The sequence below is a fragment of the Sapajus apella genome, unplaced genomic scaffold (genome assembly GCF_009761245.1).
Source record: "Sapajus apella isolate SASKATOON/1434 unplaced genomic scaffold, GSC_monkey_1.0 scaffold3, whole genome shotgun sequence".
Classification (NCBI taxonomy): Eukaryota; Metazoa; Chordata; class Mammalia; order Primates; family Cebidae; genus Sapajus; species Sapajus apella.
The window spans coordinates 26,781,720-26,800,382 of NW_022436943.1; the positions used below are offsets into that span (position 1 = coordinate 26,781,720).

General features: G+C 39.0%; 1 protein-coding gene across 7 annotated transcripts in view; it reads right to left on the minus strand.

The window, feature by feature from the left end:
• The window catches only part of UBR5 (ubiquitin protein ligase E3 component n-recognin 5), a 151,369-nt gene that overhangs the window by 63,878 nt on the left and 68,828 nt on the right, over positions 1 to 18,663 (minus strand). For all 7 annotated transcript variants that reach the window (XR_004260795.1, XM_032251304.1, XM_032251303.1 and 4 more), the window contains exons 10-14: positions 7,089 to 7,205; positions 6,894 to 7,004; positions 5,842 to 5,996; positions 5,211 to 5,328; positions 275 to 459 (exon numbers count right to left, since the gene is read on the minus strand). Coding sequence is in view for 6 of the 7 variants with exons in the window: in XM_032251304.1 (XP_032107195.1) it covers positions 275 to 459; positions 5,211 to 5,328; positions 5,842 to 5,996; positions 6,894 to 7,004; positions 7,089 to 7,205 (686 nt within the window). In the remaining variant the exon portion in view is untranslated. The remainder of the gene's footprint in view (positions 1 to 274; positions 460 to 5,210; positions 5,329 to 5,841; positions 5,997 to 6,893; positions 7,005 to 7,088; positions 7,206 to 18,663) is intronic.

An 18,663-nucleotide genomic window follows, 5' to 3' on the forward strand; every position in this document is an offset into this window, starting at 1 on the left:
CCTGCAAAGGATACAATCTTAAACAAGGACATCAAAAGAGAACATTGTCATCTGGCCATCAAAATCAACTATTAATATAAAAATATTAGCCATGTTACAAACAGTAAAATTTAGCAATTCCTTTCAAATTTCCTAGGAATCTTAACAAGACCCTATCATGTTAGGAGTTTACAACTTCACTATACGCCTCTAAGTCTTCTTTGATTATTCCCATTCATATGCAGAGCAAACAAGGAACTGGTATAAAAGTAAAATTAGTTAATATAGTACTTACTTAGCTTCAGTAGTTTTGCTAGCTTTTTCCATGTTTTTCAAGCTTTCAGGAGATCTAAGTTGAAATCTACAGCTGTCATTCATATTCCAAACTGACTCCATTAAGACACCAACTTTAGGAATCCCAGCACTAATTGAAAATGCAACTGCTCCAGCATGATAAAGAGGATTATTTCTCAAGCATACCTAGGAAACAAAAGAAAATTGCCATCAAGATGACACAGCTTTTAAAAACATATAATATTTATTCCAAATGGATGAAATACAATACATAAAAGTACTGGGCTTCCTAGGTTTCCCAATATAATCTTATTTACACAATCAATAAGGCCAAAAAAGCATCACCTTAAAGGTCTTAAGAAAATGTTTTTCTAATATTAGGCAACAGGAATAATTTCAACATGTTTGCTAAAAATTTAGCATTAACTTTAAATTTTCATACAGCAAATATCCCAACCATTCTGCTATTAAAAAAACAGAACAGGTCAGGCACAGTGGCTCACACCTGTAATCCCAGCACTTTGGATTGAGACCACCCTGGCCAACGTGGTGAACCCCGTCTGTACTACAAATAAAAAAATTAGCCAGGCATGATGGCGTGTGCCTGTAGTCCCAACAACTGAGGCTGAGGCAGAAGTATCACCTCAACCCAGGAGGCAGAGGTTGCAGTGAGCCAAGATCATGCCACTGTACTCCAACCTGGTGACAGAGTGAGACTCCATCTTAACAAAAAAACAGAGCAGAAATAGCAGAGAAGCAACTAAAAGGGGCTAATAAAACAACTATACTTCTTGTCTGTTTCCCACAATTTGGAATAGCTGGTTTCCTTAATTCATGATAGGCTCTACAACTTCATCTCTATAGATGTTTCTTTCTCCCAGAAGACTATTGTTTCCTACTGGCCAGAAGGTTTCATAGATAATTTTTCTTTTAAATTAAAAAAGAATATATAGACATTAGAGTTAGAAGTTTAACTGGGTTCAGGAGTAAATAACCTACGGAGATGGAAAAAAAAAACACCTCTCACTATCAGGGACTAACCTCAGGTCATACTCTGAAAACCAATGGCCTTCAAGACGGCACTGTCAAACCTACCAACAATAGCTCCATCTTAGATAAGAACATAATTTCTGGAGATACCTTTTGATGTCTCCAATACCCTCTTACTATGTGACAGATGACCAGACACGTATATGAACATCATGATTTTCACATAAATGTAATTAATTAAGTGGCTTATAATTAAATGAAAGAAACATAAAATGATGGTGGTACATCTGAGAAGTGAGGGAACTGGAAACATTGGCTTAGAAGTACAGTTCTGTCAAAGAATAGTTGTGTATTATTAACTGTAACTTTGTGGCATAAAATGAATAGTTCTTAAGATGACCTATAAATGCAGATGCAGCTGAATACCAACAGTTCTTTTTGATGTTAAGACATGAATATTTTCCTTGTTCTATATCTGTAACTGCCCTCAGCCTCCAGTATTCTATAGGTTTAAAACACAAACTTGGTTCTACACCAAGATATTTTAATATGCTATCTTTCAGCAATTTAGTGCCAAGCTTTTAGTTAAAGCTTTTCTTCAGTGCATCTTTAAAGTATTTTTTCTGTTCTCCCTGCCTACAGTAATGCCATCCTACCTGCTGATATGGCAGCTGCTGCAACATCCTGCTAGTACATGAATAAGCAGGATGAGAAAGGGGTGGGAGCAGGTAGAGCAAAAGAGAGCAGTCCCTGTCCAAAGAAACTAATACAAGGCTGATCAATAATGTTCAAAATAGTGGGTAATCACTAAAAATGTTCTGATTGGAAGACCAACAGGCAGAAGAAAACCATGAGTAAGACCCCAAAAAAGGCATCATGAAGAAAGAGAATAAACTGGTACATTTTACTAACTTGTAATGAGAAAAAAAATCCTGAATTGAAACTGTCAGATGAAGAAATTAACACTACATTCTGTAAAATTATCATTTTATCTCAGTTTTAAGGATTATTAAGATTTTAAACATTCATTAACAGCATTTGCTAAAATGAATATAAGGATTAAGTTTTACCCAGAAGATAAGCCTCAACCACAACGTAATGAATTAGAAGTATAAAAACAGTTCTCAGACTTATTTGATCTCAAGGCCTCTTCACTTTTTTTTTTTTTTTTTGAGACAAAGGTCTGTCTCTGTCGCGCAAGCTGGAGTGCAGCGTGACGATCTCGGCCCACTGCATCCTCTGCCTCCTGGGTTAAAGTGATTCTCCTGCCTTAGCCTCCCGAGTAGCTGAGACTACAGGCATGTGCCACCACACCTGGCTAATTTTTGTATTTTTAGGAGACAGTGGGTTTCGCCATGTTGGCCAGGATGGTCTTGAACTCCTGACCTCAAGCGATTCACCCACCTTGGCCTCCCAAAGTGGTTGGATGACAGGCGTGAGCCACTGCGCCCAGACCCTTGTTTCAATATTTAGAATTACTCATAACCCTTCTCCTCCCACTGCCCAAGATGCCGAAAGGAAAGAAGGCCAAGGGGAAGAAGGTGGCTCCGGCCCCTATTGTTGTTAAGAAGCAGGAGGCCAAGAAAGTGGTGAATCCCCTTTTTGAGAAAAGGCCTAAGAATTTTGGCACTGGACAGGACATCCAGCCCAAAAGAGACCTCACCCACTTTATGAAATCGCCCCACTATATCAGGTTGCAGCGGCAGAGAGCCATCCTCTATAAGCGGCTGAAAGTGCCTCCTGCAATTAACCAGTTCACCCAGGCCCTGGACCGCCAAACAGCTACTCAAGCTACTTAAGCTGGCCCACAAGTATAGACCAGAGACAAAGCAAAAAAAGGGGCAGAGGCTGTTGGCCGGGGCAGAGGCTGTTGGCCCGGGCAGAGAAGAAAGCTGCTGGCAAAGGGGATGTCTCCACTAAGAGACCACCTGTCCTTCAAGCAGGAGTTAACACCGTCACCACCTTGGTGGAGAACCAGAAAGCTCAGCTGGTGGTGACTGCACATGACGTGGATCCCATTGAGCTGGTTGTCTTCTTGCCTGCCCTGTGTCGTAAATGGGAGTTCCTTACTGCATTATCAAGGGGAAGGCAAGACTGGGATGTCTAGTCCACAGGAAGACCTGCACCACTGTCGCCTTCACACAGGAAGACAAAGGCACTTTGGCTAAGCTGGTGGAAGCTATCAGGACCAATTACAACAAAAGATATGATGAGATCCACTGTCACTGGGGAGGTAATGTCCTGGGTCCCAAGTCTGTGGCTTGCATTGGCAAGCTTGAAAAGGCAAAGGCTAAAGAACTTGCCACTAAACTGGGTTAAATGTACACTGTTGAGTTTTCTGTACATAAAAATAATTAAAACAATGCAAACTTTCCTTCAAAAAAAGAGAATCACTGCATATCCCAAAAACCTTATGTTTATATATGGGTCATACCTAGTTTTAATAATTAGTAATTTAAAACTGAGTAAATCAAGCATATTATTTGAAATTGAGAAAGTTTTAAATATTTAACAGTAATAAAACCCCATGTTCATGTGAACAATTTTATGAAAAACAGGTTTTCCAAAAAAAACAGCATGAGAAAAATAACATCGTTTACATTTTAGCAAATCTCTTAATGTCAGGCTTAATAGAAGACAGCTGTATTCTCACATCTGCTTCTGCATTCAATCTGTTGATACCTTATTCTGACAAAAGCATATAGGAAGCTAATTCAGCCTGAGACAAACATGTAACAGAAAAAGGAAGGAAATTTTCAGATTCCCTGAAAGGGCTGAAGAGAAGGCAGGCATATATGGACCGTACTTAGAGAACCACTAACATTTTAAGAACATCAGCTTCCAGAAAACAGTACCTGTAGAAGCCTAAAATCATCTCAGAGTAAAAAACCACAAAGTGGTAGAAATGGGGATTTGACAAAGTTGCCTGCCTCATGCTGACAATATCCCCAGAGAGCAGTATCTTTCAAACTGTTTAGTCCTTAAGAATCACCCGAAATGTTTGTTAAACACAACAGTGCCTGGCCCTACCACCAAACAAGCTTAAACATTTCAGGTAAGAGGTTCTAGATTCTGCATTTAAAAGTACCAAGTGATTCTTAAAACCAGGAACTGGCAGGGAGTGGTGGCTCACGCCTATAATCACAGCACTTTAGGAGGCCAAGGCGGGTGGATCACCTAAGGTCAGGAGTTCAAGACCAGCCTGGCCAATCTGGTAAACCCTGTCTCTACTAACAGTAGAAACATTAGCTGGGTGTGGTGGTACATACCTGTAATCCCAGCTACTTGGGAGGCTGAGGTAGGAGAATCACTCGAACCCAGGAGGTAGAGGTTGCAGTGAGCTGAGACTGCGCCACTGCACTTCAGCCTGGGAGACACAGCAAGACTCCACCTCAAAAAAAAAAAAAAAATCCCAAAGAACCTTGCCCCATAGGGAAACCTATTGACACTGGGCCACAATCTATACAGTATTACTCAACTACTGAATGAAGAAAAAACAACGTGACACATACATGTTACTGGAAACCAAGTCTTCAAATGATGCCCGTCTGTAAAATTGCTTACAAGGGAAGAAAGTGATGCTGAAGAGAAATGAGGTCCCCTTAAAACAGGCTTAACTCTTTCCTTCTTTCCTTTTTAGAGACAGAGTCTTGCCCTGTTGCCCAGGCTGGAGTACAGTGGTGCGATCTCGGCTCACTGCAACCTCCCCACCCTGGGTTCAAGCGATTCTCCTGCCTCAGCCTCCGGAGTAGCTGGGACTACAGGTGCACACCGCAACTCCCAGCTAATGTTTTGTATTTTAGTAGAGATGGGGTTTCAATGTGTTGTCCAGGCTGGTCTCGAATGCCTGAGCTCAGACAATCCACCCACCTCGACCTTCTGAAGTGCTATGGTTACAGGTGGGAGCCACCATGCCCACCAAGATAGGCTTAATTCTAATCACTTACCTGGGTACCAACAGTGATGTTCGGCATTGAAGAAATACCAGCACTGGATTTAGGCTTTTTGTTTTTTGCTCTAGCTTTCTCCAACATTTTCTTTCTTTGACTAAAAGGTACTACACCCCTGAAAACAAAAAACATAAATTCGTCAAATAAGCAGTAAAACAGTTCATTACATAAATCTGAAATTAAACATATTAACAGTCAAGCATTTCTGGTATTTCTCCAGTATTTTCCCCTCAGGAAAGTGTTAATATGTACAACTTCACCTTAATTATTAATAACTGGATCTGCTTTCATTAAACCTTTATAATTAAATTTTATGGAAAATTCATCAATTGATTTTTTTTTTTCCTTTTTGAGACAGGGCCTTGCTCTGCTGCCCAGGTTAGAGAGCAGGTGGCTGATCTCAGCTCTACCTCCTGGGCTCAAGAGATCCTCCCGCCTCAGCCTTCCAAGTAACTGGGACTACAGGTACCCACCACCATACCCAGTTACTTTGTTCGAAAGTCAAACATCCCTTCCATAAGGCATTACCTTTTAATTGACTTTCTGATGTTGGTATTCCACTACTCAAAGCACCTCTCTACACATATACAAACATTCGCTGATAAATTCCTCCTCCCTATAGACTCACCACCAATATAAATTGTTCTCCAGCTGAGCGCAGGTGTAAAGGGCACAGCAATGTAAAGAAACTATCCGCTCTCCTTGAAGTTCAGAGTATGTCTGTGCAGTGTGCTCTAATTTAGAAGCCACAGAACTTAAAGTTTCATCCACCCATGTAGCAACCTAAAGAATAAAATATTACAACTTTAAATAAAATCAAGCCATCTTTCCAAAAGGATTGTGGTAACAACTAGCGCAAGACATACATACTTTGAAGCTCTAAAATGTTTTGAGCTAAATGCTGTAAAAATAAGTAATTCAGAGAGGTTCTTAGTAAAACTAGAAACTAAAACACCTTCCTCACACAGATCAAAACAGCAGTTACTGAAATGAGTGTCTAAGGCCATCTTTAAGGTTAGGAGTAAACATTTGCTCCAACAACTTTTTAAAGAATTTAGTGACTTTAGGCCAGGTGTCAAAAGCCTGTCATCCTAGCACTTTGGTAGGCCAAGGAGGGAGGATCACTTGGGGCCAGGAGTTTGAGACTAGCCTGAGCAACACAGTGAGACTCCGCCTCTATGAAAAAGTTTTAAAAATCAGCCAGGCATGGTGGTGTGTGCCTACAGTACTAGCTACTCAGAAGGCTTGAGTTCAAGGCTGCAGTGAGCTATGATCACACCACTGCCCTTCCGCCTGGGCAACAAAGCAAGACCCTGTCTCAAAAATACAAAAATAACCGTCCCCCACCACCAAAAAGAATTTTAGTGATTTTAAAGCCAAACTGATAATTTGAGGCACAATATTCATACTTTCTCCATCTGTATTTCCTAGCTTCTCAACATCTTTTCTTAGCAATTTTCTTGAATATTTTTGCCTCTCCTTAAAGCAGAAAGCTATTTTTACAGTTACAGTATAAACTAGCCAACAAAAATATACATTAGATTATTAACGCTTGAGACACTTTGTATTCATGTTAAGACAGAAAGAGAAAATTAAAAGATGGAAAAGGAGCAAAAAAAAAATGTTTAAAAAAGAAAGAATTAAAGCATGAAATGTTTATCAATGCAAAGCGTTTCATACCTTGTTATTTTCTGTAGCTACAGTTGCTCTTATGCTATTTGCCGACAGGAGGACTATCTTTTCATTGGTTAACCCCAAAAATGTTGCTCGTGGATGATGTAATGAAGGATTCTTTTAAAGCATAAGAAAAAAGATTACTATTTTATTTGTTGATATGTAGAGTTATTTAATGCAAGACTTCATAAAATAAAATACCTGGGCATTTCTGTAAGGCTCAGATTCACTCCATTTCCACTGATAAAGTTCTCCTTTACTGCTGACAGCCAAAAGTTCAGAATATAGAGCCCCAATACAGATGAATTTTGTTCCATCCTATAAAGTAAAATACAATGCTATAAATAGAAAAACTGCCAAATCTAATGATATAAACACTGTCACTTTAAATCACTTCATCAGATCTAGATTAAGTATGTGAACACATAAACCACAACTATACAAAGTTTTTAGCATGGCCTACAAGGTGTTCAATTAAAGTGGCACTGGCTCCCTCGATTAACTCACTCACCTCCATTCACACTGGCCTTCTTCCTGTTCTTGTACCATGTCCGCTGCGACCCTACCCTAGGATCCTGTCCCTGTTGTTCCCTCTGCTTGTGTTACTGTCTCGGGTGACACTCCCTCAAGAGACTTTCTCTGATGACACTATGTACACAAGTACCACTCTCTCATTCAGTTCCTTATACTGCTTTCTTTTTAACTCACAGCACTTCACAACTTGACATGTTTATTTGTTTACAGACTATCTCACTCAAGTATAAGCTTTGTCTTATCACTGTAACTTAAGAATTTAGCATACAAGTAAGTGCTCAATCAATGTGCTGACTGAGTGAAGGGAAAAGAAAAACAAAATAAGGAGCTAAAGCAGAGAAAAACATCAAATCAGAAAACTCTTTTGCTGTAAGCTCTTTCAAGCTATGGAAACAAGTACCGGTATTTAAGGTGATTCATTCACTTTTATGTTGATATACATGCAATGAGTTGGAATACAATTAAATCATAAAAAGCTTGACCAATAAATGTAAATAAATAATAATTTTCTTTAACAAAAAACCAAAGATCAGAGCACAAGCTACCTAGAAATCTCACAGCAAAAATTACCAACAACAGATTTTAGGTTGCAAAAATGCTATTGGTCTGTACACAGTACTTCTCTGCTCTCTTTGGGATTCTGGCTCCAGGGTATGATAAACAAATGGTGTCTTTCTGGTTTTCTACCAAAATCCAATCTTATTTGATCAAATGGGTTATAGTGCTCAGCTAAAACTTATAAAGTCTACAAGATTTATTAATATAACACAATAATAACAGGTTATGCCTCAATGCTGTACAGAAATAGTAATAATTATAATTTTATTGGTAATAATAAAAAGTAGTAATTCTATTTTATAAAAAAATATAATTCTATCTTATAAATAATTCTATTTTATAAATAATAGAAATATAAAAAAGTAATAATTCTATTTTAGCGGTACCAGTTAACCTGATTTTCAAGTCACTTTTATTGGGGAATGGAAAAGAGACCAAATTTGGAATTCTCGAAGTTAGCAATTCTTCCTTTACCTTTACCATGGGAGATCTACAAACCGTTACTGACTTTCTCCATAGAAGCTGCATCAAAATTTACCTTTCTACTTCATATTATCTTCTCGATCCTTTGGTTAAGAATTAATTATAATGGAATCAGACTAAGTCCAAAACCTAGATCCAAAACTTAGGTATGTGACTTCAGGTAAATTACACATTTCTCTAAAACCATTTCTTCGTCTCTAAAATGGGTATCATGATAATGCAAATCATGGTGAGGGAAAGGGAAGCGCAGGGTGAAAACCAAATGGCGTAACATATATAGTTGACCCTTGAACAATATGGGTTTCAACTGTTAGGATCTGCTTATACATGGGTTTCCTTCAGCCTCTGCCATCCTTAAGACAGCAAAAGCAACTCCTCCTCCTCTAACTCTTTCATCCCCTTCCCTCAGACTTTCAATGTGAAGATAAGAATGAAGATCTTAATGGCAATCCACTTCCACTTAATGAATTTAAATATATGTTCTTTTCCTTATGATTTTCTTAATAACATTTTCTTCTTTACTTTATTGTACAAATACAGTATATACTACATACAACATAGCAAAATATGTGTTAATCAACTTTATGTTGTGAGTAAGGCTCCCAGTCAACAGGGGGCGGCTGTAAGGAGTTTAAGTTTTGTGGGAGTCATAAGTTACGTGGATTTCAACTGCGTGAGGAGTGGGTGCTCCTAATCCCCTCACAGTTCAAGGGTCAGCTGTATAAAGTACACAGCACAGAGCCCAGTGCAAAAAGTGCACAATTAAATTTGACTATGACTAATCTCCTCCCCTAACTTCATCTTTGACCCACCCAGAAAATGCTAGTTCTCAGGCACAGACTTCCTCAATATTCCTAGCTCTAGATGTGCTTAATGAAAGCACCATTCTTATCTCCTTCCTTCTCCCCGTCTCAGAGAAAAAGGGTCTTCCTCCCCTATTTAAAGATAACCCACACACACACTGGATGCAACTCCTTCTCCTGTCTCCCAACAACCATCCAAACTAATCTCTCCTTCAGTCCAAAGTGGTAAAGTGAATTATTGCCTGGCATATGTTTCATCTTGCCAGTTTTCAATGACGGTTACAATCTTTTTTCCAACTCCCAATCAATGCCCAATGTACTTAATCAGTACATCTTCTCTTTATTCTCATCAAATAATTTGCCTCTGTTCATTATCTGTTCTGGAACCCATCCTCTCCCCATTTCACAGGTCACCATTCTCTACTGGTCTTCCACTTGCCCTCATCATCATTTTTCCATCTCCCTGGCACTGCCATGCATTCCCTGCCACAGATTCCTTGTCCCTGTATTCAAACTGTGCTTCACCTTCCAGCCTCAGTGACTGCATCCACTACAGCATCATGTTCTTAAATGGGTAAATCTCATTATCTCCAGACTTACCTACAGCTGTCTTAAAGAGCAATCCCCATTTCCTGCAAAGCTTTGCCTTCCCTGTAGCCCCCATCTCTATGAATAACATCATCACCCACCCGGTAATGGGAGACATGACAATCGAATCGATTGATGAGCAGAAAAGAAGAGTTGAGGGGTGCTCCAGGTTCCCACGTCTACATTGGTCTCAAATTCTTCTCAGACTCTTCTCTTTCCCCATACCCCTGCTTTGGTTGAGATCCTCACAATTTCCTTGAACAATCGTTAGCATTCTCATAACTGACTTTCAATTTTTCCTGTTTTTATCTTTCTCCCATCATGCCAGTAATGTTCACCTCCTTAAAACTAACCAAATACAACAAAACAAAACCCCATCAATCACATCAAGTCACTTCTCCGAGGACTCTGCTGGCTTCTTAATTACTGCAAAACAATATCCTAACTCCTTGCTTGGCAAATTGTCCAGTCATCTCTATCCTACCTCTTCTCCTACTCCCCACCACATAGCAGCAACTGACTTTTTCACTGTTCCTCAAACACATCATGGTCCTTCGTGATGCTAGGCCCACACCTAATACGTTTGGAATACCTTTGTGTCTTGGTCAATGTCCACCTCACCTTAAAAATGCTGCTTAAATGCCATCTCCTCTATGATGCCTCTGCCAAATCTCTCAGGCAGTATTGGTCATTTCCCATTCTGAACCCCTACAGCACTTTATTCACACTTTCAGTCTAGCGCTGGTCACATTGTGATCACATTATATTCTCCCTGAATGTTTGTGTTCCCCACTGAATTTCTTGTGGAAAAGCCAGTATCATACTCACAACTATATTACTATATGCCAGCTTGGTATATGGCACAAAGCAGGAACACACTGACCAATTGCTGAATGAACAAACGAATCTTAACTCCAGCTTCTTTGGATAAATGCCTTACTAGAGCAGCACAATCCTGAACAACCATCCCAATAACAAGACCATGGTGCATGGTCAATGAGGCCCTCTTGGAAGTGACTTGCCTTTACCTTTCAGATAGGCCAATGTTCCCCAGGGCAATAAGGCCTGAATGAGCCAATTAAACTCCCAGAGGCACTGAAAACCCACTATGGACAAATGACAATGAACAGCACAACCACCACCACAAGAAGAAGACAAAAAAAATCACCTACTACTTCTTGCCTGCTTCAGATTTATCCATATAAAAGAAATGTATTATACATAAGGAAATATGAAACAATCAAATACATACACAGGACAGTATTTTAGCTCACTCATTTCATAAGTCATAGAAAACAACAGTTTTATTGTTTTAATGAAATATTAATTGCTGCTTCTGAGCAAGGTGACACCTGCTCAACTCAACTAGAGAAAGTGACTATGCATGTTTCCTTAAAGAACAGTAGTTTGTAGCTCTATTTTTCAACAAAAAGAGGTTGAATCAGTAAATCTGCAACCGTCTAACATAAATGGGTCATAAATTCAACTAGAAATCCTTCCCCGAAGGGCGAGGCAAAGTATTAAAAATACAAGACATAACATAGTGGCCAAAGCTTTTAAAAAAACACTTGGCCAAACAACACCAAGTCTATTAACTGGCCACACCTATGTTTACTAATTTATATTCTGAAAAAGTCAGCCTTTCTATTGCTAAATTTTGTGCCATAAAACTTGGTTTTCACATTTTTTCTACTACGAGCAAATATCGATTTTATCATTAGGTAGCAGCCCCAAATCCTATGACTAAATATAATGTACTGCATGTTATGATTAGAATGGATGGCAACTACAGTATACACTGTGCGATTTGGCCAGCTGTGTCTATTCACACTGCATTTCTCTCTGCCTATCCACTTTTCCATATGCTTTTTATGCCCAGGTTCTTTTCCTTTTTATGATCATTTTTCACTTTGCTCTTACTTCGTATTAAATTACATTTGTGACACATCTAGTTAATCCTGGAAGTTTCCAGATGTCAATAAAAACAAGGACCTTCCCCAGCCAAATTCACTTTTAGAATCCTCTGCCTTCATTCTCCTCAGTGTGAAAAACACAATGAAGGTGATGCAACATAAGCAGCAAGTCTGATCAGCTGGTTCCAACAAGGAGGTTGCTCCAAAGAGCTTAAACAAGGGGTCAAATGAAATAGATCCATTTCCTCTCAACACCATTCAAAGAAACAGAGTAACATACAACCCTACAATATAAAAGTCTGGTGGGAATAAATCTACTTATTGTTTCCTCTGGATTAGGTAAAAAAGATCCAGAAGAGTAAGGAATATTAATGTTTGCTTTTTTTTTTTTCTAGCAGGAAGACAGAATCTCACTCTGTCTCCCATGGTGGAGTGCAGTGGAACAATCCTGGCTCACTGCAACCTCTGCCTCCCAGGTTCCAGCGATTCTCCCACTTCAGCCTCCAAGTAGCTGGGATTACCAGTGCATGCTATCACGCCCAGCTAATTTTTGTATTTTTAGTAGATACAAGGTTTCACCATGTTGGCCAGGCTAGTCTCAAACTCCTGACCTCAAGTGATCACCCCACTTTGGCTCCCCAAAGTGCTGGGATAACAGGCGTCAGCCACCACGCCCTGCCAGTTAATATTAATTAACAGCACTGAATTGCTGAATTGCTTTTGCTTCTTCACACAACTCTTACCAAGCATGTCTCTGGGAGCTTAGTGAAAATACACAAAGTGTGCATCCCTTAAATTGAAAAAGTTTTGTTACGGTGCACAAAGCAAAGTTCTTATGTTCAGCTTCAGCAAGTTTACCTAGAATAGATTTCTCTAACTTTTCTCCCTCCTTTCCCTTTAACTTTTATTACTTAGCTCTTTGTGTTTGACTTTTAACAATCTCTACGGCTATTGTGGCTGCATCTTTCCCCTTTTAAGTCCATTTAGATTCCTTTTATTAAAATATATTTTGGTCAGGCGCCATGGCTCATGCCTGTAAATTCCAGCACTTTGGGAGGCCGAGGGAGGCAGATCACTTGAAGGAGGTCAGGAGTTCGAGACCAGCCTGGCCAACATGGCAAAACCCTGTCCTCTACTCAAAATACAAGAACTAGCTAGGCATGGTGGCACATCCCTGTAATCCCAGCTACTTGGGAGACTGAGGCACAAGAATCACTTGATCTTGGGAGACAGTGAGCCAAGATCATGGCACTGCATTCTAGCCTAGGCGACAGAGCAAGACTCGTCTCAAAAAAAAAAGCACCTTTTCAAATATCTGTCTAAATAAATTTTATTGTGTATATTTGAAGTTTGCAACATGTTATAGGATACACGTAGATATTTACACAACTGTCATCTCACAGTTACTATTTTGTGACAAGAACAGCTAAAATCTACTTAACAAAAAATAATACAATACCATTTTATTAACTGCAATCCTCCAGACATACACACAGTTCTAGATGTGCAGCCTACATGTCTGCTACTGTGTATCCTTTAACCCCATTTTCCCTCCCTCACACCCCACTCCTTATCAGCCCATGGTAACCACTGCTTTATTCTCTACTTCACATATAAGTGAGATCATGCGATGTGTTTTTTCCCTGTATCTGACTTATTTCACTTAGCATAATGTCCTCCAGGTCCATCCATGTTGCATGTTGTGGCAAACGGCAGGATCTCCTTTTTTTAAGCTGCGTAATTTTCCTTTTCTTCTGTTCTCTCTCTTTCTGTATCCATTTGTCCGTGTGTGTGTGTGTGTGTGTGTGTCTGTGTTTCTTTATCCATTTGTCCATGAAGGACCGTTAAGTTTTTTCCAGATATTACCTATTATAAATAATACTACAATGAACATGACAGTGCGGATACTTTTATGAGGCATGATTTCAACTCCTCTAGGGATGTACAGAATAGGGATTGCTGGGTCCTATGGTGGCTCTATTTCTAACTTCTTTGGGAACTTCCATACTGTTTACCATAGTAGCTGAACCAATCTACATTCCCAACAGCATACAAGGGTTCTCTTTTCTCTGTACCCCTGCAGCATTTGCTATCTCTTGTCTTTTTGATAACAACCATCCTAATGGGTATGAGATAGTATCTCACAGTGGTTTTAATTTGCATTTCCCTGACAATTACTGACATTAAGCATCTTTTCAAAAATCTATGAGCCATTTTTATGTCTTCTTTGGAGAAATCTCTTTTAAGGTCCTTACCCATTTTTTAATCAGGTTATTTTTCTGCTATTGACTTCAAGTGTTCTTATAAATTCTGAATATTAACTCCTTATGAGATGTATTGTTTACAAATATTTTTTCAGTTTATAGGGTGCCCTTTTATTTTACTGATTGTTTTTTACTATATACAAAGGCTTTTCGTTTCATGTAGTTCCATTTACTTATTCTTGCTTTTGACGTCTGAGTTTCTGGTGTGAAATCCAAAAAAATCACTGCCATGAGCAATGTCAAGAAGCTTTCCTTATGTTTTCTATGGTGTTTATAGTTTCATATTTTACATCCAGGTCTTTTGTCTATTCTGAGTTGATTTTTGTATTGTCTAAGATAAGCATCCAATTTTACATGTGAGAATCCAATTTTCCCAGTACCACTTATTGAAGAGGCTATCTTTTCCCCATTGGGGCCCTTGTCAAAAATCAGTCAATAGCCGGGCGCGGTGGCTCAAGCCTGTAATCCCAGCACTTTGGGAGGCCGAGGCGGGTGGATCACGAGGTCAAGAGATCAAGACCATCCTGGTCAACATGGTGAAACCCCGTCTCTACTAAAAATACAAAACATTAGCTGGGCATGGTGGCGCATGCCTGTAATCCCAGCTACTCAGGAGGCTGAGGCAGGAGAATTGCCTGAACCCAGGAGGCGGAGGTTGCGGTGAGCCGAGATCGTGCCATTGCACTCTAGCCTGGGTAACAAGAGTGAAACTCCGTCTCAAAAAAAAAAAAAAAATCAGTCAATAATACATGTTTGAATTTATTTCTGGGCTCTCTATTCTGTTCCACTGGTCTATGTTTCTGTTTTGATGCCAGTACCATATGGTTTTGATTGCTTATAGCTTTGTAGTATTATTTTAAATCAAGGAATATGGTGCCTCTAACTTTCCCATTATTGCTTTCACAATTTGGGGTATTTTATGGTTCTTTACAAATTTTAGGATTCCTTTTCTATTTCTATGAAGAATGCCATCCGAATTCTGATAGCGATTACATATGAATCTGCACATTACTTTGGGTAGTATGACTAAGTTTAACAACACTAATTCTTCCCATCCATGAAGCTCCCTGGGCTCAAGTGATCCTCCCACTTCAGCCTCCCAAAGTGCTGAGGTAACAAGCATGAGCCACAGTACCTGGCCAAGATTTATTTTCTTCGTTTCTTTTTTAGCTAGGCTGCTATTTTGTGTATAGGAATACTACTGATTTTTGTATGTTGACCTTGTATCCTGCAACTTTACTGATTTTAATAGTTCTAACAGTTTTTTTTAATGGAATTTTGGTGGTGGGGGCTGGGAGCCCTACATATAGGATCATGTCATCTGCAAATAGAGATAACCGTACTTCTTCCTTTCCAATCTGGATGTCTTTTATTTCTTTTTCTTGTTTGATGATCATTAGTACTTCTAGTACTATGGTGAATAGAACTGGCAAGAGTAGGCATCCCTGTCTTGCATTAAATGTTAGTGGAAAAGCGGCCGGGCGCAGTGGCACACGCCTGTAATCCCAGCACTTTGGGAGGCCAAGGTGGGTAGATCACGAGGTCAAGAGATTGAGGCCATCCTGGCTAACACAGTGAAACACCATCTCTACTAAAAATACAAAAAATTAGCCAGGCGTGGCGGCACACACCTGTAGTCCCAGCTACTCAGGAGACTGAGGCAGAAAAATCGCTTGAACCCAGGAGACAGAGGTTGCAGTGAGCGGAGATCACACCACTGGACTACACTCTAGCCTGGGTGACAGAGCGAGACTCCACTCAAAACAAAAAAAAAAAAAAAAAAGAAAAAGTTAGTGGAAAACCTCTGAGTTGCTTCCTGTTGATTGTTAGCTGTGAGTTTTTTCACATATGGACTCTATTAAATTGAGGAGCTTTCCTTCCACAACTAAACTGTTAAAAGAGTTTTTATCAAGAAAGAATGCTCAACTTTTTCAAATGCTTTTTCTGCATCAATCAAGGTGTTGATGTGATTTTCAGGTTTCATACTGCTAACATGATCTATCACACTGATTAATGTGTATATATAAAGTCAGACTTAAATGCCAGGAATAAATTCCACCTGGTCATGATGTATAATCTTGGTATGTATTGAATTCAGTTTCCTAATTTTTTTTTGGAGGATTTCTGTATCAATATTCAAAGATATTATTAGCCTATGGTTTTCTTTTCCTCTGGTGTCTTTGTCTAGCTTGGGCCTTATAAAATGTGCTTGGTTTAGATTCTTGTTGGAAGTAGATTGGTATAAACACATATATAATTATAATTTACATGTAGACATTTGGCAGCATATTACTACATTTCTAATCTGGGAAAAATAAATTGCAAAAATGACTGAGAAGTAAAAATGGGGCCATGTTATAGAACCACCTAATTGAAAGATTACCTCTTCTCACCAAAGTAACTGAATTATCAAAGCAATTCCAGAAATACAAAATAAAACGAGCAGTCACATAAGCCAGAAAAACATTAAAAATCAGCAGACGCAACAGATGGTTAGATGGATAGGTGGATGGATGGAAGCCTGGAAAGAATAGCTAGAGAAGGGTGAATAAAGGGAGGGGGAGAGAGAAGTAGGTGGAGTATGGGAGAAGAGAGGACTGAAGAGAGGGAGGGAGAGAGAAGAGAGAAAAGGAGGATTCTAGGGAGTAGAGAGAGCATAAGAAGAAAGCTGATGTTTTGGTGTAAAAACGTTCAGAAACCAGTATAAACTTGGCTAGTTCAACTGTGAACATCATGACTTTGGACTTAGAGCACAGGCTTAGGCACTCCCCCCTTCTCACTTTGGTACATATAGGCTACCCTTAATTTCCTATTGCACTAAATTATTACTATAATAAAATGTTTTCATAACTTGCATTCATTCTATACCAGTCAGACAAGGGGCAGGCATGATCTGCATCTTTTTGGTCTGTGCCCAATTCACTACTAACAGAGAACCTGGCACATAAAATGCAATTGCCACATGAACCTACTTGGACATACCCAAACTGGGCTCTCTCACCCTCCCATGACCTGCAGGAATCGCCTTGTTTTCTCTTCCTAGGATAGGACCATGCTTCTCCTTGCTCCTTGTACTTTACATATACTAACTCATTTAAATATCAGAACAAATCCATAATGTAAAAATTATTACTATCTCTATCTTATGAGAAAACCAAGGCAGAGAAAAGTTAAAGAACTTGATCAAGGTCACACAACTAGATAGTGGCAGGGTTAGGATAAGAAATCCAGCAGTTTCACTTCAGAGTCCACACTCTTTGTAATCATTCTGTGCAGCCTCCTGCGATTTCCCAATGCCTCGTGTGCTACTGTGTAGCTATTATGCATGTATGTAAGGACTCTATTATGGTACTCATTCAAATAGATAAACATTATTTTTCTTCTTCCTACAAACTCTGGCCTAACACATAACTTATATTTCCTCAAGGTTTCTAAATTAATAATGACTGAATGACCCTCACTTCTGTCTTCATGGAGCTTTCAAGATCCCTATGATAATTTTTAATTATGCTTTTATATTAGTTTTGACATTTAACTCAAAGACTATTTTGGGAAATATTCATATTTTACAGTCACCTCAAATATTTTCAGTTCAAGACTATACCACAAAACCTTAAAGAGAAGAGAATATTCTACCATTAAAAGAATTCTATGAGCTTACAAAATGGTAAAATTGCCGGGCGCCATGGCTCATACCTGTAATCCCAACACTTTGGGAGGCCAAGGTGGGTGGATCATCTGAGGTCAGGAGTTGGTGACAAGCCTGGCCAACAGGTGAAACCCCATCTCTATTAAAAATACAAAAAATTGGCCGAGCATGGTAGAGGTTGCCTGTAATCCCAGCTACTGGGAGGCTGAGGCACAAGAATCACTTGAATCCCGAGAGATGGAGGTTGCAGTGAACTGAGATTGCATCACTACACTTTAGCCTGGGCAACAAGAAGAAAACTCCATCTCAAAACAAAAAAAAGTAAAATTTGGAGAACTAGCTGTACCTCGAAACGGATGCTGGGAAAGTAGGTACTAATCTAGCTTATTTACCAACAGAATTAACTTTGTACCCTAACAAAAGGCAAAATGAAAATCACTACGGACACTAACAACCACATTTAACATATAAGAGTGTTGTATTAGGTCATTTCTGAAATTCTAGGATGCATATTTTGACTATTCCCACTCCTTTAAAAAAAAAAAAAAAAAAGCTACTTCTTTCCATATTTAAAAAGTAATTTCATTGCTGAATCTGCTATTTACAAGCCATATGAAATAAGCAAAGACATGAAGTTTGTTTATCCATAAAAATGAATGGATCAGAGGCAAGCCAAAAGGTCTTTTCCAGCTATATTCCAAGTTTACTATTGTGTACAAAATTAAGACTATCCTTTAGCAGCCTGATAATGTCAAGAATGTAGAAAGAACTCTTTCAGTCAAAATAATGCAACAGTTACCATGATTTTTTAAAAAAAGAAAACCCCAATCAAGATTATAAAGAAAGCCACCTTTTAAGAGTATTACTTTGGATGACTAATCATCACCTTTCTCCTGCACTAAACCTCAAAAGTTTCCTAAGACAGGCTCAATATCCGATCTTGTGATTATTATAGCACCCAAAAATAGCCAGGTACTAGGCAAT